At 44.7% G+C, this 24,532-nt stretch overlaps 1 protein-coding gene across 1 annotated transcript in view; it reads right to left on the minus strand.

Moving 5' to 3' along the window:
• LAMA3 (laminin subunit alpha 3) overlaps positions 1-24,532 on the minus strand; it is a 254,054-nt gene that overhangs the window by 76,271 nt on the left and 153,251 nt on the right. The window contains exons 32-37 of the mRNA XM_040632383.1: positions 23,734-23,938; positions 12,441-12,585; positions 11,619-11,759; positions 9,950-10,111; positions 7,376-7,474; positions 5,099-5,182 (exon numbers count right to left, since the gene is read on the minus strand). Of these exons, the coding sequence (XP_040488317.1) occupies positions 5,099-5,182; positions 7,376-7,474; positions 9,950-10,111; positions 11,619-11,759; positions 12,441-12,585; positions 23,734-23,938 (836 nt within the window). The remainder of the gene's footprint in view (positions 1-5,098; positions 5,183-7,375; positions 7,475-9,949; positions 10,112-11,618; positions 11,760-12,440; positions 12,586-23,733; positions 23,939-24,532) is intronic.

Below are 24,532 nucleotides of genomic sequence, written 5' to 3' on the forward strand. Positions count from 1 at the left end.
AGAATAGAATAGAATAGAATAGAATAGAATAGAATAGAATAAAATAAAATAAAATAAAATAAAATAAAATAAAATAAAATAAAACAAAACAAAACAAAACAAAACAAAACAAAATAAAATAAAGTAAGTAGAAGATAGCGGATTTGTTTTCAGAAGTCAGGTGTCCTGGGTTATTCCCAAGAAGAGAGCACCACATGAAAGGGGAAAAATGAAGGCAGGAAATGAGGAACAATAAAATGCAATGAGATTTCCCAGTGTTATACTTATTTTAAAATGCACTTTTGTGTATGCAAGCACACACTGAGTGAGGACGATATAGGAGAGAGGCACATGGAAAGCCACGGGGTCATGCAGCTAGATCATTCATTAAGTGCACATAATTGGGACAGAAAGCACAGTCTCTTCTTGTACACACACATTTATATTATCTTATTTTACTTTTATGATGGTAAAAAATACATAACATAAAATTTACCATCTCAGCCATTTTTAAGTGTACAGTAAAATAGTGTTAATTATATTCACATCGTTGTGCAACAGATCTCTAGAACTTTATCACCTGGCAAAATGGAAACTCAGTACCTATTAAGCAATAACTCCCATTTCCTCCTTCCCCCCCTTCCTGGCAACCACCATTCTACTTTCTGATTTTATGTATTTGACTACTTTAAATACCTCATATAAGTGGGATCATGCAGTATTTGTCTTTTTGTGACTGGTTCATTTCACTTAGCATAATGTCATCACACTATGCTCTAGCATCTAGCTAGCTAGAACTATCGTATTCTAGCATGCGGCTGGATTATATGATATTCTGATATATGTATATATCATATTTGCTTTATTCATTCATCTGTCAATAGACATTTCGGTTACTTCCACCTCCGATCTACTGCGAATACTGTTGCCATGAACATGGGTGTGCAAATAGCTCTTCAAAATCCTGTTTTCAATTCTTTTGGATATATACCCAGAAGTGGGATTGCTGGACCATATGGTCATTCTATCTTTAAATTTTTGAGGAACCTCTATCCTGTTTTCCACGGTAGTCACACTGTCTTATAGTCTCACCCACAGTGCACAGGTGCTCCAATTTCTGCACATCCTCCCCAACACTTGTTATTCTCTGTTTTTTTGTTTAATAGTAGCCATTTCAATGACTGGGAGGTGGTATCTCATTGTGGTTTTGATTTGCATTTCTCTAATGATTAGTGACGTTGAGCATCTTTTCATATAAAAGCCTGCACTTTTAGCCTTTATATTCTGCTGCCTCCTTTAAACTTGGTTTCCACATCTCTTAAATGGGCATAGTAATACCTAATCTCTCAGGACTATGATGAAGATTAAAGAAAATTAAATAATATAATGTACATAAAGTGTTCAGCCCAGTGCCTAGCATGTAGTTGACATTCAATAAATGTTAACTACTGTTATTTACATATAGATATAATACTAATATGAGTTTAGTTTTTTTAACAGCTTGAGGTATGATTTACGTACAATAATAGTCCCTTATTTTAAGTATACAATTTTTAGTAAATTTACAGAAGTGTACAACCATGACCAACCGCAATGTAGTTTTACATTTTCATCCCCAAGAAAAGGAAGCTTTGTGCCCATTTGTAGTTACTAACTGTTCCCACCTGGAGCCCCAGGCAAGCACTAATCTATATTCTGCCTCTACTGATTTGCATATGCTGGACCATTTATATAAATATGAACTGGATTTCAATAGTCCACAAAAACTTTGCTTCTATTCATTTCATTTCCTCCCTGCTCTACTGTGCTATTATTGTCATATACATTACATCTTTATAAATTGTCTACCGATCCACACAGAACTATGATTATTGCTTTAAGCAGTTGTCTTTTAAATCAGATAGAAGAAAAAAAAGTTACAAACAAAAGATATATTTTTACTGCCTTTTATATTTACCTATGTAGTTACCTTTACTAGAGCTCTTCATTTCTAGTATGGATTGAAGCCATTGTCCCTAGTGTCCTTTCATTTTAGTCTAAAGATTCCCAGTAGTATTTCTTACAAGGAGGGTTGATTAGCACTGAATTCTCCTGGTTTTGTTTATAATGTAATGTCTTCCTTTCTCCTCCATTTTTGGACATTTTGCTGGATTTGTAATTCTTTGTTGACAGTGTGTTTCTTTCATGGTGTTACATTGAACACCATGCCATTGTCTTCTGACTTCCATGGTTTCTGGTGACTAGTCAGATGTCAACCTTATTGAGAACCCTTGTAAGTGAAGTGCATCTCTCTCAGTGCTTTGAAGATTCTTTGTCTTTGTCTTTCAGAATCCTTACTATGATGTTTCTGTGTGTGGATCTCTTGCATTTATCCTACTTGGAGATTGTTGAGCTTGGATGTGTAATGATTTTCGTCAAATCTGAGAAGTTTTCAGCCATTATTTCTTTAAATACTGTTTCTCTCTCTTTCTCTCTCTCTGTCCTCTGGTACTCCAATTATGCATAGGTTATACATTTGATTGCATCTCACATGTCTTGGAGGGTCTTTGTTTTTCCTCATTCTTTGTACTTTCTGTTCTTCAGATTGGATCATCTCAGTGGACCTTCAAGTTTGCTGCTCCTTTCTTTTGCCTGCTCACCTCTGTTGTTGAGCCCTTATCTTAGCTCTGGCTGCCATAGGGCAATACTATAGACTCAATGGCTTAAACAACAGAAAGCTATTTTTGCACAGTTCTGGAGGCTAGAAGTCCCAGATCAAGATGCCAGCCAGTCCAGCCCCTGGTGAGAACTCTCTTACAGCTTACAGATGGTTGCCTTCTCAATGTGACCTTACTTGGTAGACGGAGGGAGTGAGTTTTCTGGGGTCTCCTCCTAAAAGGACATTAATTCTATCAGCTCACAGCTCTAACCTTAAGATCTTATTTAACCTTAATTACCTCTTTGTTCCAAATACACTCAAACTAGAGATCAGGGCTTCAACACATAAATTTGGAGAGGACACAATTCAGTCCATAGCAGCCCTTCTAGTGAATTCTTCATTTCAGTTATTGTAATTTTCAACTCTAGAATTACTATTTGGTTCTTTTTAATAATTTCTATTTCATTATTGGTATTTTCTATTTGGTGAGAAACTGTTCTCATATTTTCCTTTAGTTCTTTAGACATGGTGTTCTTTAGTTCTTTGATGTATGTTGATTTGAAGTCTTTGTGTAGTAAGTCCAATGTCTGGGCTTCCTTAGGACAATTTATATTTATTGCCTTTCCCCCTGTATATGGACCACGCTTTCCTGTTTCTTTTTCATGTCTTGAAATTTTTTTTTCTAACAACTGGACATTTAACATAAGGTAATGTGGCAACTCAGGAAATCATATTTCTTCCCCATCCCAGAATTTGTTGCTGTTGCTGTTTACTGTTGTTGTTTGTGTCTTTGCTTAATGACTTTTCTGAACTAATTCTGTAAAGTCTGTATTCTTTGTCATGTATGGTTGCTAAAGTCTCTGCTTGGTTAGCTTAGTGGTCAGCTAGTGATCAGACAGATTTCTTTAAATGCCTAAAACCAAAGTCTCCTAGTCATTGCAAAAGCATTCTGTGGGTATGTTGAGGAACCCCTCAACACTCAGGCGGCTAACAACTCTGCTTTAGCCTTCATGTCCTGCTTGCTCAGAGCCTCAAGGTGAATCAGAAGTGAGGGCTTAGGTCTTGTCAGGTGAGCCAGAGGTGAGGGCTTAGAGCCTTTCCTGAACATGCTCACAGCCCTGAGTATGTGCGGCCTTCTACCTTTCCAAGATTGTGTCAGAGCTTTTCAAAGTCCCTATGTATACCTCATTCCCAGCTTTTTATTTTAAGCTTTGTGATTAGCCTATTATTAGCCCCAACTACTATCCATCACCTTAGCCAGCTATGATGTTAAGCAATTACCTGTAAAGGTTTTCAGTGACACCCCTAGGGAAGAGGCTTTTCATTTTAGGAAAGCTCCAAGTCAGGTCAAACAAAGACAGCCTTGGAAGTAGCATCTTCCAGAAAACCTCCAGACAGGTCAAATCATGACAGTTCTCTGGGAGTGAGGCTCTGCATAAGCTCCAATGACACTCCGTCTCCCTTGGTGGCTGCTGGGCTACTGGTTTTCACCTTGCTGGTGGGCTATTGCTTTTCAAGGCTACTCTGGAGGGATGGGTGGGGGGATGGGAACCGAGCAAGCTGACTGTCACAGAGCCTGAGGTTCTTACCAAGATTCAGCCAGTTTTCCTGATTAAACACTTTTCAGATTGCTGAAAGCCTATGGTCAATTTCCAGACTACTAAATAGTTGATTCTGACCATCTTGCCAGTTTTCTCATTGCTTTAATGAAGGAGAGAATTTCTGGAGGTTCCTACCCCACCATTTTTGCTGGCATGGCCCCTCTCATATAAATAGAATCACACACTGTGTGGTCTGTGTCTTGCTTCTTTCACTTAGTATATTGCTTTTGAGGTTCATCCATGTGGTCCCGGGTACCAATACTTTGTTTCATTTATTGCCAAATAGTATTCCACTGTATGGATGGGCCTGTACAGAAATGTTAAAATAGGTCTACAAGTTCAAAGTACTTGAAAAGTATCACCTTGAGGTATTGGACATATTTAATAATACAAATGGAGCACTATTTTAAAGAAGTTGTCATAACTAACTAAATATAATGTAATGTTTCATGATTTGATAAGCTTTCCTTTATTTATCTTTATTAATCTTATTTCTTTTGGTGTTAGGCGTTTTTGTGCTTTTCTATTATTCATCCCAAGCGTTTGTTGGCCACTGAGGAAGGCATGAGGATGAGAGGGAGCTACATCATACTATTTATTTCCAAGCTCGCCGGGTTTATAAGACAAGGATAATTACCTCTAGAACAAGAGAGACTGTGCTAAGTGCCATACAGATGGTATAAGCAAAGCCCTGTGAGGATGAAACTCGGTATATTTTATATAATTTATATTTTCAATTTATATATATATGAATTACATGTATATAAATATAATTAACATTTTAAATTCATAAAATAAAAAATCATAATTGCTTGAAAGAACTAAGGCATAGAACAGAAGAGGACCATCAAGAACAATTTTGTGTACGTTTTTCCTTTACCTCCACCACCTGCACGCGCACGTGATGCAGCCGGTCTGGTCGTGGGTTACTTGGTTCCTCATAGATGATGGACATGTGCTGACCCTGTGTAAAGAAAAACATCAATGCCATGGTTGAGATAGTCTGAGGTTTATAACTGATAAGAACACATTTCTATGGATCTGCATTATATGGAATGCCTGATTCTACTAAATAGTGACACGAACAGACTGGCAAAAGGATTAGTGAATGGAAACAGAAAAATAATACCTAATACAGTGCATGTTCACAAATAGGAAACCAGGAAAATCCTCTTGACTGAAAGTGGCTTTAAAAATGGATTTTTTTAATTTTATTTTTTTACAAAAACCATGCTTTGCAGTCAGCGTATCAGGTGCATTTCTATTAATGCCGACAGGACCAGACTTTGGTCGCAGAAACTGCTTCGGCAGGTGAATTCGTGAGGAGGGCGGGGCACGAGGAAGGGCTGGCAGGGCAGTGCAGGCTGCGTAGACAGGGAGCCACAGAGCCGCCTCATGCAGGAGGAAGAGCCCTGCAGCCCACCCCCTGTGGGATCCAGCCTTGCTTACTCTCAGCCTCTGAACCACCCCCTCTCCATGGCAGAGGCTCTTGAGGGACTCCTACCAGGCATAATGGGAAGGTCAAGCCACCATCATCACCTCCACCTTGAACCCGCACACAAAAGCTCCAGCTTTCCGTTGTAGCCCCAAGCCCAAAAGGGTTCCACACACTAGCGCTGGTGTTTCAGAAAGAAGACCATTTTCTGCCGTCACAGATCACTGAAAACCTTCATTTAAGGAACATGCCCTATAGGCTTTTAATTACAGTGGTTTGGAACAAAGCAGCAGAGGGAAGGTTTCATGAGCCTAAATTATTTCGCATGTTCAGAGATCAAATTAAGGAGAAATTCTGGTCATCGCTTGTCCGTGAATTCCAACTGTTTGCGCAATAAACTCTTTGGCAATAAATACCAGTATACTAATGGCCCGAGCTTGAGGTATTCTGAAAAAAAAGTAGGAAACTGAAATACAGCACTGCCAGGATGGCATTTTTATGGTAGAGTTATTTTTCCTTTAAAATCTTTGGTGCTTCATTTTCAAGATGTTCTACAAAGGTTCCTTGTAGTTTTTAAAACCACAGTTCAACAAATTTGGGTGCCAGTAAAAACAAAACACAACATAGCAGGCCCCAAACACAAAAATCCACCAGAGTGCAAGGCTCTCGGCTGTGACAAGATGTGTGAGACTTGCTAGTCCCTATCTCACGGTGAATGACACACCAACAGAAACCTTCGGGAAGCTGTGATTGCACTGCATTCACCGCAGCTCTTAAACCAGAAACAGAATCAAGTTCAGGCTCAGGCACCTCAACCTATGTCCAAGACCCTGGGCCCTGGGCTGTCAGAGATTTGAAGCAGAATGTGCCATGGACCCTGCCCCCTAGGAATTTTCTAGATTGCAGTTCTAGATTATGGGGCTGGTACATAGTGTCTAGATGTCACTTCTCTTCTCAAAAAGCCAAAGAGGCTCCCTACCATCAACATGAACTCAAATTCCTTAGCATAGCATTAGACACCCTCTTTCCTACCCTTCCAGGCTTTTTTTCTATGACTTGGGAATAACACAGCCAAGTTGGACAGGTCACCCCTTGGGCACTGCCCCTCTGTTTTGATTTATCTTCTTCTTTGCCCCTGGAAGGGCTCTTCACCTGTCATGCCCATGCTTAAAGGTCTGGCTCAAAAGTAAGCCTTTTCATGAAGCCTTCTGAGGGTTTCTCAACTACAGAAGCCCCCACTCAGACCCCAGCTCCCACAGAGTCTTCTTTGAACTGCTCCTCAAATATGTTTCGTTCAGTGGATTGTAGCTACATGCATATTTCTTCCATCTCCCCTCTTAGATCACACTTTAGTCCTTTATGAGCCCAACAACGTGGCCTTGCCAACGGGAAGGTCCCAAAAACACTGATGAGACTAAATTGAAAGAGACATTTTTAAAAAACTGAACATGAAGCAGTAACTTAGGAGAAGCAAGCATGAGATAACAGTTATGTTCTTTGGGAAGAGGAGACAAGAGAAACCGTGGGGGCTGGATGGGCAGGGGAAGCAGGATCCTGAGGAGGGGATCACCTGCTCTCAACGTCCCTTTCAATTTCCACAAAATATTGGAAATGACTTAATCCAATCTTTTTACAGGCCATTTATCAAGACATCCTAAAGTTGGATCAGCAACTGATTACAACTACCACTTTCAGCCACTTGGGCTCTGTTCTGATACCTACAGTAAGCTGCACATCCGGCTTCTTTTCCAGAAGAACCATGTCACCAGGCAGGCCAAAGGACTTGATTTGGTAGGTGAGGTAGCCACCATATGAAGAAATCTAAAATTGAAATTATAGGATCAACAGCACAAGCATTAGAAGTTGGCTGTGGCAACATTAACCCACATAAAAAGCACAAAGACACATAAGATCTGGAAAGATACCGTTAACCTGTTAGTGGTCACCTTGAGAGTGAAGAATTGAAGATGATATTTTAACTTTCTACTTTGTACCATTTTATATTATTGAAAATGTTTAGCATGAACATGATTGTTTTTTTATAAAAGATTTAGAAGGTATCTAGAAAGCATCTAGTGACTAGAAAAATACTAGTCACACAGAAAGAAGTAAGATCCTTCTATTCTCGGTGACTACTGAACCAATGTTTATCTACTCTATAGCCACCCTAAGAAATCTAGGCCATCGGCATCTTATTTCACTGAGAGAATTGGTTAATATCTATCAGTTACAAAATGAACCTCCAGACATAAATTTTTATTATTTATTTATTTTTTTTTTAAATAATTTTTATAATGTTACGTTAGTCACCATACAGTATATCCTTAGTTTTTGATGTAGTGTTCCATGATTCATTATTTGCATATAACACCCAGTGTACCATGCAATATGTGCCCTCCTTAATACCCATCACTGGCCTAACCCAGTCTCCATCCCCCTCCCCTCTGAAGCCCTCAGTTTGTTTCCCAGACACTGGGATCCAGACAAATTTTTTAAAAAACTTCCCCTGAGAGCAGATGGTGAGTATTTCCTACGTGATCATATGTAAGCCATGTCCACCTGCTCCAGTAGGTATAGGGACCCTTTCTCAATGCTACCTTCATAGGGTGATCATGGTGGAGGCATAAGGTCATAGTGACGGCTGCTTCACCTCCAGTCCTGACACTTCTCACCCTTAAGGTAAAGACCAGTCAAGAAAGGAGTAATTGAGACATGAAAGCAAGAGGCAATATCACCTCAGAGTGGGGCAGGACAGAATGCCTTTCTTGAAAAACACATACAATGTGCAGCAGGGGAGAGGGAATAGCATTTCTGGGACCCCGATTCACTGAGGTTTCCTAGAATCCTCAACACAGAGTTATGATCTTAGAGTCTGAAGTATTCCAGGGTAACGTCTTAACGGAGATTAAATATTGCCTTTCTGATGGGCTAGGGTTGGTTTTTTAAAATATGTCCACAAATTCTTTGATACTCTTGTCTTCAAGAGTGGAGCTTAGACCTCCTCCTCGAGTATGGACTCAACTTAGTGACTGGCTTCTAACAACTAGAATATGGCGGAAGTGAGGGTATGTTATTTCTGAAATTAGGTCATAAAAAGATTGTGGTTTCTATTTTGAGTTTCTCCTCTCTCTCTCTCCATCTCTCTCTCTCCATCTCTCTTTCTATTGGTTATTTTAAGGGAAGTCAGGTGCCCTATCAAAAGGACCCTCAGGCAGCATCTGGGGGCCTCGTGTGGTGAGGCCCTGAGACCACCACTCGGCACCCAGCGAGGAACAGAGGCCTATGACAACCACATGACTGAGCTTGGAAGTGGACCCTCCAGTTCTGGTGACTCCAGCCCTGGCTGACATCTTGCCCACAACCCTCTGAGAGAGCCTGAGCCATCCATTCCTGAATTCCTGATCCACAGACACTGGGCAAAATGACTGTTGCTTTAAGCTGCACAGTTTTGGGGTAATTGTTTGCATAGTCACAGGTGAGCTCTATGTGGGCTCACCATGTGGACATGAAGCTGGGCATTAAGTGAGGGAGGAGAGGGGTTATATGAGAGGAGAAACACTGCCCACACCCAAAGGTCAAAGGTCAAAACCCAAAGTCGTTCAACTAGAAGATAGCATTAGAGACCTCAGGCCAACAAGGCCCTAATATTTAGTGATTCTAAGAGACTAGGGTGCCTCCTGAGCTGGGCCCTGTGAAATCTATACCTTCGAGAACACTCTACTACCGTCTGCTACCAGGTGCATATGTTACCTGGTGATGTTTCTACAGGAAGCCCACACTTCTGTCCTCCAACATGAGCACAGGGGGCCAGGCTAATTTATGCAGCAAAGGAAGAGCAACTCGTATATAAGCTCCCCGAGGAGTGTCTCTAACCGCATGTGATTCCACTAATGACAGCCAAGCTGCCACCGGAGCCTGTACTTCTTTTAATAAGCTCATGAGTCACTTTTCAGCTTTTGTTTTCCTGACAAGGAGCCTTTCTTCTGCTTTAAAACAAAGAAATCTTAGCATTGGCATTTAAGGGCACACGGGTTCCATTTGCAACAGATATTATTTAACTGGTTAAGTAAAAATGGAGAAAAACATGGTGCATGATTTCCTTTGCTGGGGAGCTAACACGTGTCGGTACGTGAGGCTCATATAGGCTCAGCCCCTCCCAGGGGAGGGCAGCATTTTTTCCGCATTTGTAGCTAATCTAACTTCTTCGGTTGTAGTAACCTGAACTTCCTGACGCTTCCTTCCAGACAGGAAATGATGCTCACGCAGTGATGGAGAAGGCCCGGTCGGGGGCCTTACCTTGTCTCCCAGGTAGGAAAGAGGTGCAACCCAGGATGCACTGTGGACGGTGGAGGGCAGCTCCTGGAGGTCTGCAACCACACTGCTGCTGCCCGGGTTGAACGAGACGGGGATGTCTGCTCCGTCCGCTGTCTCCAGGCACCAGCCCATCATATCCGCAAACTAGAACACAAGAGCACAGGATGGACACGTGGGCCTGCAGCTTCTCTGGTGATGGCTGAATTACACAGAATAGAAGAACATGGGGTAGCCATCTTGTTCCAGAGGCTTCCTTTATATGCCTCCTCTTGAGCTTACACAGAACCCTCACCCAGCACAGCCTCCCGCTGACCTGTGACGAAGAGGAGTTCTCAGATAGTGGTGACCATATATATATGGGGGACTTATCTTTGTATCTCAGCACACATCCTGGTTCTTGACATTTAGTAGGTGCTCAATAAATGTCCGAACAATATATAAATAAGTGTGGGAATGATAACGAGGCCTGTGGGCACATTGTAATGGTGAGCTCCTTAGCAAATGTGAGGTGCGATACGGTGGCCTGCTATCATTACTTTCCTCGAAATAAATCCTCATAACTAAATATTTCCCTGATCATTAAGGAAGCCAAGAGTTAAATGACGAGGGGGTGGAAAAAGGAATTGACAAGACATTGATTAGGAATAATGCTTCTCGGTTCCCCTGAGAGTAGAAGACTTCTGTGGATGTACAAACTAATTTTTTTCCTCAACTACAAGCCTACATTCCTTTTGGGAATGAAATACATGAAATAACCTTTCCTTGAATATCTATTGGGCATAAGACGTTACTCATACAAAGAAAGCAAGCACGAGACTGCTGGTTCTGGAATAACGAAGGCAACAAAAGTTTTCGTTTCGTGGAGTTCATTTAAAAACGCACATAAATAACTGAAAACTTTAACTTGGATATTCATGTAAAGTAGGTGAGACAGAAAGTAAAACATAAGGCAATAAGAAGCAGCGAGGGGAAGAACAACCAGCTCCATTCAGCTGATGAGTGTTGATTGAGCACATACTATGTTCTGGATCCTGCTGTAGGCACCTGGGATGTCGTAGGAGCTCACATGCTAGTGTTGGAGGAAGATACATAATAAACAAATTTTACAACTAAATGTATAGGGGGCGCCTGGGTGGCTGTCATTAAGCGTCCGCCTTTGGCTCAGAGTGTGATCCTACGGTCCTGGGATCGAGCCCCGCATCAGGCTCCCTGCTCCGCTGGGAGCCTGCTTCTTCCTCTCCCACTCCCCCTGCTTGTGTTCCCTCTCTCGCTGGCTGTCTCTCTCTCTTTCAAATGAATAAATAAAATCTTAAAAAAAACAAAACTAAATGTATCGTGTGTCAGGGAGAATGCTACAGAATGCACTAAGAAGGGTGAGGTAGAGAGTGACGAGGGTGAACTACTTCATAGGGGGTGGTGACGGAAGGCCCCTCTGAGCCGGGGACACTTGAACCCACCTGACAAACTGAGGCACTGGGCACAAGAACATCTGTGGGAAGAACAGGGCACGCTGAGGAATGGCGAGGGCGAAGCTGAACACTTAACAAGGTAAGAGATAAAATCTCCACTAGCCCTTCATGCTTCGTGACAATCCACTTCCTCCCCATTCGGAAGTACTAACACACACCGAAACTTCGAATCCCTTGCATACCTTAGTTCTTCTTTTATGTGAACTGTGACAATGATTATTTATTCCAAAACAGAAGCAGCTGGTACAACCCTTGGGATTCGCTGGGTCCAAGTAGAACGATCCTTCTCGACACACATTACATTCTGTACCCTCCACATTCTCCTATTGAAACAAAACATGAAACAAGAGATCACTTCCTCTAAAGCTTCCCTGATTGCCATTAGCTACTTCCACAAACTAAATGCCAATGTAAGATGTTAGAACACGGATGCTAACAAACCATGGAAAGTTACGTAATTGTTAAGCTATTCTATCACATTAATTGTTTAAACTCTTCTGCCACACTCAAGTGAAAGAGAGACTTTTCTAGACCTCACGAGATGCCCCTTGGCATCGTTAAAGTAGAGAAATAGCAGCATGAGGATTCACAATATGGGGGTCCTGGTTCACCCCACTTACTACCACCTCAAAACATCTGCTGAGATTTAGAAGCTCACCTACCACCTGACAGAACACCCTGGAGCAGATTATTAACCTGGGGTCTATGACCTGGGAATAAGATTCCAGGGAACCTATGAACCTCTTGAAATTGTAGACTAAGGTGTATATCAACTTTTCTGGAAAGGGTCTGTACCCGTCTTGTGATTCTCCAAAGGATAAGAGGGGTCTTCCCTTCTAACTGTGTCTATCAAATGAGCTAATAACTATTAAATGCTACATGCATTGTGGAAATCTATTACAGGTCATTTCCACTCCCCATATAATTTTATATGTTGACTCAACACCAAGAACTTCCTCACTGACCAGTGGCTGACGTCCCTGGCATTGCACGTTCTGTCTTACCTTGCAGAGGCAAGCTCCAGTCCCTGGGTCACAGACTCCTGGCTCGGTTCCATCCCTGTTGCAATGGCAGGGAAGGCACTCGGGGAAGTGGTAAAACCCGGAAGCACACCGGTCACACTGCCGCCCTGTGACTCTGGGCTTGCACCTATGTTCAAAGCAAAGGAGGCAAAAGCTTTCATCACCTTTCCCACACAGTTCTGAAGTCCACCTGCACTGTAGCAGAGCACCTCTGACCCTGCGTCCCTGGGGGAGCTGATGCCTGAGTGTCGTGGGGTGGGATGTTCCAGACAGAAGGAACAGAGGGCAACCGCCTGGTGTGTGCAGGAAGCACATGTATGAGCGGAGAAAGCTGACCCATGAACTGAAGGGAGGCAGGAGGTAGCTTATGGGGATGGATGGAGATGCTGGCTGTTGTGACACTGTCCAGTGACAATGGAGTGAGGTGGCTGAGCCCTGGGCACTGAAGGCCCCCTGGCCCGAGTACTGATCAGCTCTGGCACACAACAGATATGGTATCTTAATAACTTGCTAAAGCCTCATATTCTCATCTGTGGAAGGGGGAAATTGCTAGCTGCTGCCTCCCAGGCCCCCTGTGGAGACAGATGAGGCTGTGGCTGGCACATGGCAAGCTCTCGGACAAGGAATCGCCATCTTGCAAAGTTTTAAGTAGGAAAGAGTGTGGTTGGAGTCAAGAGGGAGAAGGGGCTGAATTAGGGCAAAGACATTTGAGATGGAGAGGAGGGATGGGTTCCAAGCTATTTTGGGGTGAGGTTGCTGGGGCTTGTAATGTTCTGGATGAGGAGACAGAAGAGGGGAAGACAAGGAAGACTCTCGGTCATCCAGCCTGAGCACCAGAGCAGATGCTGGAGTGGGCAGGGCTGGCAGGGAGTCTGTTCCTGGGCTCCAAGGAAGGCTCTGTGGGGAGCGGCGAGCCATCCACGTGTCTGTGCACTTGAACCACAGAGTGGAGGGGAAAGCACAGAAGCTGACCGAGGGAGAGCAGCCGGCTTCCAGCAGAACAGAGAAACCCAGCACCCCACGGGGTGAGGAGAGAAAGAGGAAGTGGGTGCCAGCCTCCCGTAACTCAATCATGGAGCTCCACGGCTGACGTCTGGTGGGACCCACGCGCTGATCTTTTCTTTGTGGGTCTAAAGAAAGTACTAGGAAATGTGCTTCTTCTCAGAACATTGGGAGTATAGTCTGATATGAAAAATTTTATCATTAACTTGCTACCAATACCTGTTAAAATATCTTACCCAAGGAACCATCCTGAAAAAGAAAAATCTAACTTGATTTCCCACTAAATTTGTCTTTGGCAAATATTTGCTTATACCCTGGTACAGAATTTTATGTTTGATTAAGAACACACACTCGAGACCAGGCAACCTACCTTTGAATCCCAGCTTTGCTACTTACTGGATCTAGAACTTTGAGCAAATGAACCTCTTTACAGCTGAGTTTACTTATCCGTAAACATGGAGATCATAATATCGACTTTGTAGGAGTATTGTGAAAATTAAACAAAATAATATATGGAAAAGCCTTAGAGCAGGGCCACGCACACATATAAGAATTCGCTATTATTACTCTTGCAATGGCATTGGCTAAGAGGAGCAATGGGACTCCCTTTATCCCTCTCCGCACACCTAAAAAAGACACAATCAGTTTTACCTGCAAGGCCTGCTGGCAGGTCAAACATCATTTCGGTTCCAGCCCCATCCCCTTTGTCTTCCTCCCCACCTGACACCTGCAGAAATTCTTTTTGTAAGGAAGTAAATAGTCTCCAAATCACACGTATGGAAAAGTAGATAGAAAGTGTCAACATTCTGCTTGAAGGGATCACTGCAGTGTGGTGGATGGAAACTTTGGAAGGGGGTGAGAGACTCTTTGGGGAAGCTGGATAAACTAGGGGCCACTCACAGATTTCATTCATTTACTCATTCATTCATTCTTTCTTTCTCTCCAACACACACAAATTTCCATTCACTCTGAGGGTTCCTAGGCTCTGACTGATAATACCTGCTCTCTTCTTGTGCATCTCAGGCTAAATGCAATCACACTGTCCAACAACAACAACAAATGACTGTTGCCAGATGCCTATTTCTGGAGGCAGCAGCAAGGGCTGAGCACAAGACTCTGGTGGTCTAGAGACGGAAAAGAAGAGAGTACAGAGAGCCCCGCTCAACCAAACTTGTCAGAAAGAGGAACCTTCGATCAGGAGAGGAGCTTGGAGATGGCCTGACTTCTACTGTGCGGGCTCCACTCCTCTCACCCGGCCGGGAGGAAAGGACACTGCGCAGAGACGGTGCTATTGTCGCAAACTGCCAACTGGGCAGTTTGTCGAACCAAAGTCCATGTTTCTTCTAGCAAACACTCATGGCTTCTGGTTTACAGGTGCCTTAATTGAATGCTGGTGCCAAAGAAGCCACCCACATACTGAATGCCATGGCTGGACGAGGCCGAGAGGGGCCCCTGGAGCAAAGGACCTGGACCCAGGCCTCCAGGACGAGGATACGCAGACAGGAGCCTATTTTTAGTATTTTCACTTGAGTGGAAAAGAAAGGGGCTGGAGTGTTTTTGCAGGTAGGGCAGCTGCGGAAGCTGCTTGTTGAGACAAGGAGAAAGGGAAGCAAAATATTCCTCGCCTCTTTATTTCAGAATGCTGTGAGATGGTGGTGGCGAGGACAGGTGGGCTGAGGGCGTGTGGCCACGTCAGTGACGTAAGGTAAATCTCTGGGCCTCAGCACGCAAGTAGCAACTGAGTGGTTGAGAAAAAGCAAAAAGCCAAGCAGAGCGTGGAGAGCAGGGACCTGTGAGCTGACCTTGAGGACCCCAGGTGGGACTGACGGGGAAGGGTTAACCAAAGCACGGAGAGTATAACAACAGGGTTCCCGAGCCCTGAGCATATGAATCCTGGGCAAAAACAAGCAACCAAAGGACTTTTTGGTGGTGCCATGACAACAGGGAATAAAAAGGAAACTTCTTCTGTAAAGTCTGGCTGAACGTCTCTTAGAAACTACCTGAAGTCACCCTGACCTTGACACATTTCTCCAGAGAGATGCTCTGCCGTCCAGGGAGCTGCCCTCGCTGCAAAGGCAAGGAGTTTCCAGCAGAAGCTGCCTGCAGGTGCAGAGCGGCAGCGCTGGGGGTGCAGGTCAAGCGGATTCATCTCCAAGGCAATGGGCTCATGGCCAAGCCTTATGTAATGACATCTGCGCATGCGTGGGTGCTCTCCATGTGGCACAGACAACTAGAAAATCGGGTGTCAGAGTGAACTCTACCCTTTGCTCATTAAGTACAGTGGGTCTCTTAATATCACACTCCCATCAACTCCGGTCGTAATCTAGAATCCAAAGTCTACCTTCTGCATTCATCGATTCATTCCATAATCATTGAGTGCTTCCTATACACACATCCCTGTGTTAGGGGATGCAGCAAGGAGGGGACAAAGTAGAGTAAGTCGGTCTTGACCCTGGCACATTGTCACTGAGAACACAGGACACGGAGATGCAGAAAGTGAGGTAATCGTGTGAGAAATGGGACGAGCTTGAGGCACTGGGATGAGGAGGATGTCCCTGTGAACGCACAGAAGCCTTCGTCCTTCTTGGAGTTTGTACTTTCCACACATAATCCTTGAAGGATATGCAGAATTTGGGGGTAACAGAAGACGGGGAAGAGAACTGATACCTGGAGAACTGGACATATGTAAAGTATTTAGAGAAAGTAAGAAAACCAAGCCAGAGAAGAAAGCTGAATAAAGGCTTAAGTTAGGGTAGGTGGAGCCATATTACCATGACAGCCTGTCTTTATCCTGTCAGGGAGTTGAGACAGGTTCTTGTGCAGAGTGATGTGATGGAAGTGGCACCTGACAGACCTGGGTGCCCCCACGGCAGCCCACACACAACATGGCGCTCGCCATGCCACATTGCCATTAGTGGGTAGCACAGCTTCCCCTGCCAGACCGTGACCTCTGATGCATGAGGCACAACCCAAACTGGAGCAGGTGCTAGACAGAGTAGGAGCAATACAACATACTGGTATCCGACAAAATAGAATTTAAAGTAAAAATTAAAAATCACAGCAACTGAGAAAAATGTTTCATCTTAGTTAAAAAAAAAACAAAAAGATAAAATCATAAGTCTATATGCATTTATCAACATTGCCTCAAGTCCTGTAGACTAGATTAACAGTTCTGTGTATTAGTGCCAAGACTATGGGGAAAAGATATTTTTAAATCCCAGGATAATTACACAATTACACAATTACACTTGGCATATTCCTTTTCAATTAAGGGGCCAAAAAAAAAAAAAAAAGAAGGAATGAATGAATGAATGAGTGCATGAGTAAAGCAGGAAAAGGAAGGTCAATTAGGAGACCACCAATATCATTCAAAGATGAGGGGGGTCAAAGAACTTGACCAAGGTGGCAGCAGAGAGCAGAGACATGGAAAGAAAGGGGATAATGCATACCCTGCCAGAATCTGACACCTGATCAACTGTCGGGAAAAGGGGTTGATTCTAAGATGGTACTAGGATTTCAGGCTTTGGGGCCCAGGAAAAAACTGTCATCAGTAAGTAGAATTTTAACGAAAAATTCAAAGAGAGAAATGGTTTGAAAGGCAAGACAATGACATGGGTTTCAGCTATGCAATCAGAGTTGGAAGAATTTTGGAGTTGTAAGGGCCCTTCAAGGTCATCTAATAGTTCATTATACATGTGAGGGACAGGTGCTCAAAGAGGTTAGGGGACTTGTCGAAGGTCCCCTAAGTGAAGCCAATAAAAGAACCCAAGTTGAATTGATTTGCAATGAAGGTGGGATAAGCTAGTCATCAAGGGTCAGGACCAGAGCTCTGCATCTGGAATCATCCAGGAGTGGGGGTGGTTGAAGCCAGGAGAATGGTTGGGGTTTCAGGGGGACAAAGTATAGAGGGAAGAAGGCAGACAGCCAAATACTTAGTGAATAGTAATAATAGCTAATACTTACTGGGTGCTAGTGTGTGTCGGGTACTGTTCTAAGGTCTCCTGCACAGCGTGGTTAACCTTCTGAAGAACTTGATGAGATAGGTGCCTCCGGTATCTCTATTTTATAGATGAAGAAAGAAGGCATAGAGCGAAGAACCGTACTCAGGTCACCCAGACAGTGAGCGGCCATGACACATGCAACCTCGTGCCAACTCACACCACACATGCTCTCAGTCTGCAGGAGACTGAACCAGGGACATAGCCACAGAGTGATCGCTCAGAGAGACATGGAGAAAGACACTGGCGTTACGGAAGGTGAAGAAAGACAGAAAATGTAGTTAAGAACTCTGAGCTCCGTCCCCGTGGCAGGAGCCCCATCCACCCGGCTCACCACTGTGGTCCAGTGTCCCCCTGACACTGTCTGGAATTTACCAGTCCTATTAATTGAGGAAGTGCATCAAAAGAATTGCTTCTCCAAGTCGGCAGGGCTGATGGAACTATGCCCACAGCTGGAAGCACTTTGTCCCAAGAATGCCAAGTCTATGACCTTTTCCGGCATTTTATTTTTCCATCTAACACAAACATTGAGTAAATCCGTGAGGATTCTCAGAGATCGACGTCCCCTCAAAAGGCGTTCCTTTTGCTACTGCTCTTCTGAAAAGGCCCATTTGTACACGTGGCCTCGCTGAAAATCCGGGTGGATCGCCATCTCCTTTAGTGGATCTCAAAACAGCCTGAAAGTGGTCGGCATCGTGCTCGTTTTTTAAAGCAGTGATTCCCGGCTTCTTGTATCTGTCAACGACTGATAAAATCTTCAGGACATTCTAGCCCTTTTGTTTGTTCACAGGACCCGATGACATAATCTTCCATTATTAAAAGCAAGGCAAAGGTACTTTTTTCATTGGCTTTCTATCAGATTGAATTAGCGTTGCTATTAAAAGCAGAATCTTGATCAATATAAGCATCTTTAGGACCTCAATCGAGCGTTAGCCAAAATAATGGACTTTTTGGCATTTGTACAATATAATTTTGCAATATTTTGTGTGTTACAATCAGAGATGGAAGAGGAAATAGAACAGAATTTTAAATTTAGGTGGGAAGGTAGAGATAGTTTTACCAAACATTTAATGACTTAGGAAACTGAGACCTAGGAAGGCAGAGTAATTTGCCCAGTCTTCTAGCTAGTTTATGACAAAGGTGAGTCGAGGACTCAGTTTTATGCCTCCAACTAAACTTATTCCCAATTGCCTCTAAAATAACACCAGTTTTAACCAGGTAGAGACTGAATATTGTGGATTACTACAATTATTTTTGTAACTTATTTTAAAGCAGATTAATATTTATAACAGTTTCATTTTCTTTTAGTATGATAAACTTGAACACCTATAAACAGTGAAATAAAATTTGAAAATTCCAATTTTTAGGTTTTGTGATCTGTGACAATCTGTCCAACTGCAGGAGAGTCTGCTGTATCCCTGAGAAAGAATGTGGTTTTTTTTGTTGTTGCAAGCTCCAGGTATCTTTGATCATTTCTTTCACACGAACTTTAGGCTCCTCTAAACACATTCTTCACTTTCATTAGGAAATTTCATTTGGGGGTGGGGGAAGAACATTCTTTCTTCTAATATTTTCTAAAGAAATCACTGTTTGGGTAATCAAAAGCTTTTTCCGCATCAACAGTGTAATTACCCCAAGCAATTTGTGTAATTTAGAGTCACAATAAACTGAAAGTTTTTCTCACATTATCTGCTAGGGGCCCTTTCATGACAAATCTGCTTTGATCACGGAGAGATAAGTCACCCCCTCAGGTTATTACAGTCTCTTTGGTAATGTCAAGATAAACAATTTCACCTCTTGGTTTAGGTGTGATACGGGCCAATGAGATTCCGTTCCTGTTGATGTTTCTTTGGGTTTGGGCAAAACTAGACAGCATGCCTTGGTCCTGAGTTAGGACTTTTCCAGTCTACTGAATTGTCATTGTTATGCGCAACTAATGAATTATTGAACACTACACAAAAAACTAACGATGCACTATATGTCGGCTAATTGAATTTAAATGAAAAACAAATTGTCATTGGCTAGTGAAAGTTTGTTAAACGCCCCTTATAATCCACCTAAGAGACTGTAGCAAATCTATGATCTATCACAGAGGGCACCTCAATGCATTTTTACAATTCTTAATGCATTCCTGATTTCCTTCATCTGCGGCAGCAGTCTTCGGAAACTGTGTGTGAGGTGGTGTTTGCAGCAATGTATTCTGTTGACCAGTTACTCCCTCTTACAATTCTCCCATTATTTCTCAGACAGAGAATTCCTCTCTGTCTCCCGCCTGAAAACTCTCCTTGGTTCCTTTGCCTCCTACAGTTAAACAAAAGTACCCCCGCAGAACCCACACCTGCCGCTTCCTCCTGTGTGTCCACGCCGGCTCCTCAGGGTCCTCATTACTCTAACCTCCTCCCAAACTTCCATCCCAGCCCCAAGCTCCTCACGTGTATGTTCTGCTTTCAAAAGAAAAACCGAAGTAGTCATTATGGAAAAACAGCACTCTGCTGGTCTGCCTTCCACTTATTTTTGTGGCTTTGTTTTTATTTTAATTATATATGGGAATACTGCAATGTTTTCAGTGTTTAGGGCTTTCAGTTTCTTCATGCAGAAGTGATTGAGGTCACTACAGAATCCCGGGTTCCGTCCTCTGCCAGCTTCCCCCCCCCGCCCCCCGCCCAACCATCCCACGCAGGCTCACTGATCTTCCTCTCCTGGTCATCTTGAGTTTTTCATCCTCCAGGTTATGCAATGCTTATTCTAATGTTCAAATGGAACCTCTTCTTTTGGCTTTTTTTTTTTAAGATTTTATTTATTTATTTGAGAGAGAGCTTGCACACAAGCGGGGTGGGGGGGGTGAGGCAGAAAGAGAGGGAGAAGCAGACGCCCCACTGAGCAGGGACCTGATGCTAGTACGGGGGCTCCATCCCAGGACCCTGAGATCATGACCTGAGCCAAAGGCAGACACTTAACTGACTGAGCCACCCAGGCACCCCTCTTTCAGCCTTTTTATACCCAGATTCCTGCTATTATACCTCTTGAATGAGCAGAGGATGTTAGTGGTAAGACCCCTTCTGTTCATCTTGCATCTTTGTCAGATTATTCTTTATGCTGAAGGGTTCACACAAACCAATTCCACATAAAGACACTGAATTATTTCCTCTGATTTGTTCTTCAAATATATTAAAATGAAAACATTTATTCCTAATTCAATCTGTTTGCCTTTTTTATAACATCCTGGATTTCCTTTTCTGAAGCCAGTTCTAATTCTATGGTTTCCTTTGGTCTGCTAGATGTCCTGGGGGAGCTCTCAGGATGTTTGTGTGTGTTGTATTTATTTTTATTTAGGGGGGAGGGGCAAGGGGAGAGGGAGAAAGAGAATCTTAAGAGAATCTTAAGCAGGCTCCACATCCAGCGTGGAGCCCAATGAGGGGCTCGGTCTCACGACCCTGAGACCATGACCTGAGCTGAAATCAGGAGTCAGACACTTAACTGAGCCACGCAGGCGCCCCATGTTTGTGTGTGTTTTGGACAGAGGTGCTGCTGACATGGTTCAACAGCAACAGACCGGCTTGGCTGAGTGTCTTTCAACTGTTGCTCTAACTCTCCCGTGACCACCTTTTCACACCCATGATGGCAGACCTTGCTGCTGCAGCTCTCTTGGCTTCCTGAAAAGAAATAGTCCATCCTCCTTATCCTCGTGGATGTTTCCATTGAGAGCCACGTATTTTATTTACAAATACTCTGGAGCTCTGGTATCAAATGTTTATAATGGCTATCAGCTTGCGGTCTCTAAGAGGGCTTTGATTTTCAAGAAAGGGAGATTGGCACCCCTGGGAACATGAAAAGGGAGAGGTCAGTGGTAAGGAAGTGACGGGAAATACTGGTGCACTGTTGCTACTTGAGGGAGGAAGGCTCTGGTACAGATAGAAAAGAACAAGATGAAAAGCATAGTGGGGCCGAGAGCCTCCAGATGGAAAGTGATACCCATCCATGGAAGAACAGAAGGAAAAGAAAGACAGCTCTGCGAAATGAAGAGGTAAGGAGAGGAGACGTCGAGAGGACTACCAAACAGCCCAGCTGAAATGAGGCAGCGTGGCTGCACGATAGACCAAATCTACGAGATTCTGGCATTTGTCCAGCTACTGTTTTGGACCGAGGGCTCACAGAGAGGGAATGGAGGCCATTTTCCCTGGGGAGGCAAATCCAGGTCCGTAACAAAGTCACAGGATCACACATCTTGTCTTTCTCTCTCCCTCCTCTACAGTGGACTGCGTCATGATGGGCACAGACAGGCTCTCTTGGCGGCCCACTCCTCCACCCTCTGCAGCCATGAGCCTGCAGGCATCTCCTGGGCACGGGGCATCTCCGGTCTTAAGCATTCCTGCAGCTCTGTGCCCTTAGCCCAAGTGCCACTGTCTTCCTCCATCAGTTACTAACTGGAAATAAGCTAGACGTTTTCATGGGCCTAGGGGTGAATTCGAGACCCAGTGTAGCATCTTTGGTAATGAGCTAAGAGCCTAACTTCCGTCCGGAGAACAGCTTAAGCACTGGACGGAACAGAACCTAACATCTGTTAACTAATGGGATGAAACAACTCTGGATGTCCCTCGAAATCCTTATGCAAATCGCCTTCAGTGTAGACCCACAGGTTGAGAAGGATGAGCAACCAAGCTGAGTCAGGGCGGACTCACACCTGTGCTTTTAAAGACTTGGAATGTTTCATGACTCAAGTTGTCACTCAGCTTCCTTTCCTGTAGCACAAAGGGGCTATGAGGCCCCCAGGCAACAATTACAGGTGTGGTGAAGGGCCCTTCCTTAGGAAAAGTGCACGTTGCTGCAATAGAGAGTAGAATTTTGTCCCCAAAAAGACGTGTTCAAGTCCTAATCTGCAGTACCTGAGAAGGTGATCTTATTTGGAAAGAGAGTGTTTGCAGATATAATCAAGTTAAGATGAGGTCATGCTGGAGTAAGGTGGGCCCTAATCCAATATGACTGGTGTCCTTATAAGAGGAGACACACACAGAGAACACCATGTAAGGACAGAGACACACCAGGAGGAGCCATGGGATGGTGGCGCAGAGCTTGGAGGGACGCGCCTACAAGCCAAGCAACCCCGAGGATTGCTGGCAACAGTAAGAGGTAAGAGGAAAGCATGGAACAGTCTTCTAGAGACTTTAGAAAGGGCATAGCACTGTCGACACCTTGATTTCAGGCTTTAGCCGTTAGGACTATGAGAAAAGAAATGTCTGTTGCTTTAAGTCATCCTGTTTGTGGTAAGTTGTTACGGCAGCCACAGGAAATGAATACAGCTGCCTTTCAGCCGGAGTCATGGACGCCTGCCACCAGCAGCAATGGCCTCCCCCACCCCGGCTGTCACACCCAGATCACCCACACAGACCCCAAGACATCTCCTCCCCATAGGTGGGGGGAGTGTGGGGCAGGTGGTGAGCCTTACCCTCGCTCCTGCACACTGCCATACAGGCCATGCGGAAGCTCTGGCTGTTTCCCCCCACATAACCCCCTCTCTGACCCTTTCTAGCCTCTTCTCCTAGAAGACTGGATTCATTCTGTATCCTCTGAGGCCATTCCCCAGTCCTACTGACATCAGGCTGATCACCTGCTATCGTGTGACATTGGCCTCTAGTTCCCCACGCACAGCTCAACCCACGGAGCCGAACCTCCTAGCAACACGGCATCTGTGGGAGCCGACGTGTGCCACTGTCCCTTACCAGTTGTGCACTGGGCCTCTCGGTCAGTCATGATGGCAGCCCTGCTCTCAGGTCAGGCTCCCCAGCATATACCTTCGTCCCTTACCTGCCCACCCCCCAGCCAAGGCCCACCATGGAGGCCCCAGCACCCCTTCGAGCTTGCCTGTCTGAGGACAGCAGGCCTGAGACCCTCAGACTTTGTCACGTACTGTCCTCAACAAATACACCAGCTTACCAGAGAATGAAGACTGGGAGCCCAAACCTAAATACCAATGGATAGGTGCTCACCACACGGTGACACAGTAGAAGAAAAGATAACTTAATTATGCATACAGATGGGACACCCGAGAACAACGCTGCAGTGCATGGGCAAGGCTGTTTATGACTTCAGGCGCCTGGCCGTCCACCTGCCCGGACTCTACCCTAAGCCTGAGGGGCCTAGTTTCTCCACACACCACAGCCCATCCAAGCTGGGGAGCTCCACCCTGAGGTGAGCACAGTGCCGTCCTGTGAGACACGGGAAGAAATGGTGACTGGTATGTGTAGAGGACATCCTCCCTTCCCCTAATCGGACCTCACCTGCACTGCCCGTGGTCCCTGTTGCACTCCGGGGTGACAGCCCCAACGGTGCCCCTCCTGGAACAGTTGCAGCCTTCGCAGCCAGCCAGGGGGTGGAAGCTGAAGGAATGGGTGTCACACACGTCACACTGGGGCCTGACTGTGTGGGGAGGGCAGAGGCATTTCCCCGTCACCTCTTCACAAAGGCGTGGGCCACAGCTGCATGCTGGCCAGGGAATAAAGAGACACGGTGTAAGGGAGAGATGCCACCCAGCCTCCAGGAGCACTTCACCAACTGTCAGTATTTCCAGAAGCTTCCAAAGGGCCTGGGAGAAACATCTTGCTTTTTCTACATTATGGCATTATTGAGTGTGACTAATCTGAAAGGTACGTTTCTTGGGGTCCAGACCAACTATACCAAGTGCTCACAGCAGACACAGTGTATGAACACTGACTGAGGCACAGCTGGACCCACTGGTGTCCAGACAGGAACTCAAAAGAACCCACCCAGCTGTAGTCCCATGCCATTCTAACAAGATGCCTCTCATCTGTCAGAGGGGCCTCTCCTTACAGCCTCCCTGAAGGGGCTCCACGTGACCTCAGCGCAGCGGGGCTCAAGGTCAGGGCATAACGCAGCAGCAGCACCCTCGGTAGGCAAACGCTGGTCTCCAGGTGAAGAGTCTGCTTGCACCACGCGTGCACCGCTCACTGCCGCCCCGTGGCCTGTGCTGACCCTCCGTCTCAGGCCACAGGATGGTTCTTCGATAAAAGCCCCCAGGCTTCCCACTCAGAAAGAACGATGCTCCCGTGACCTTGGCTC

This window comes from Ursus maritimus, unplaced genomic scaffold, assembly GCF_017311325.1.
Source record: "Ursus maritimus isolate PB19 unplaced genomic scaffold, ASM1731132v1 scaffold_18, whole genome shotgun sequence".
In the NCBI taxonomy this organism is placed as follows: Eukaryota; Metazoa; Chordata; class Mammalia; order Carnivora; family Ursidae; genus Ursus; species Ursus maritimus.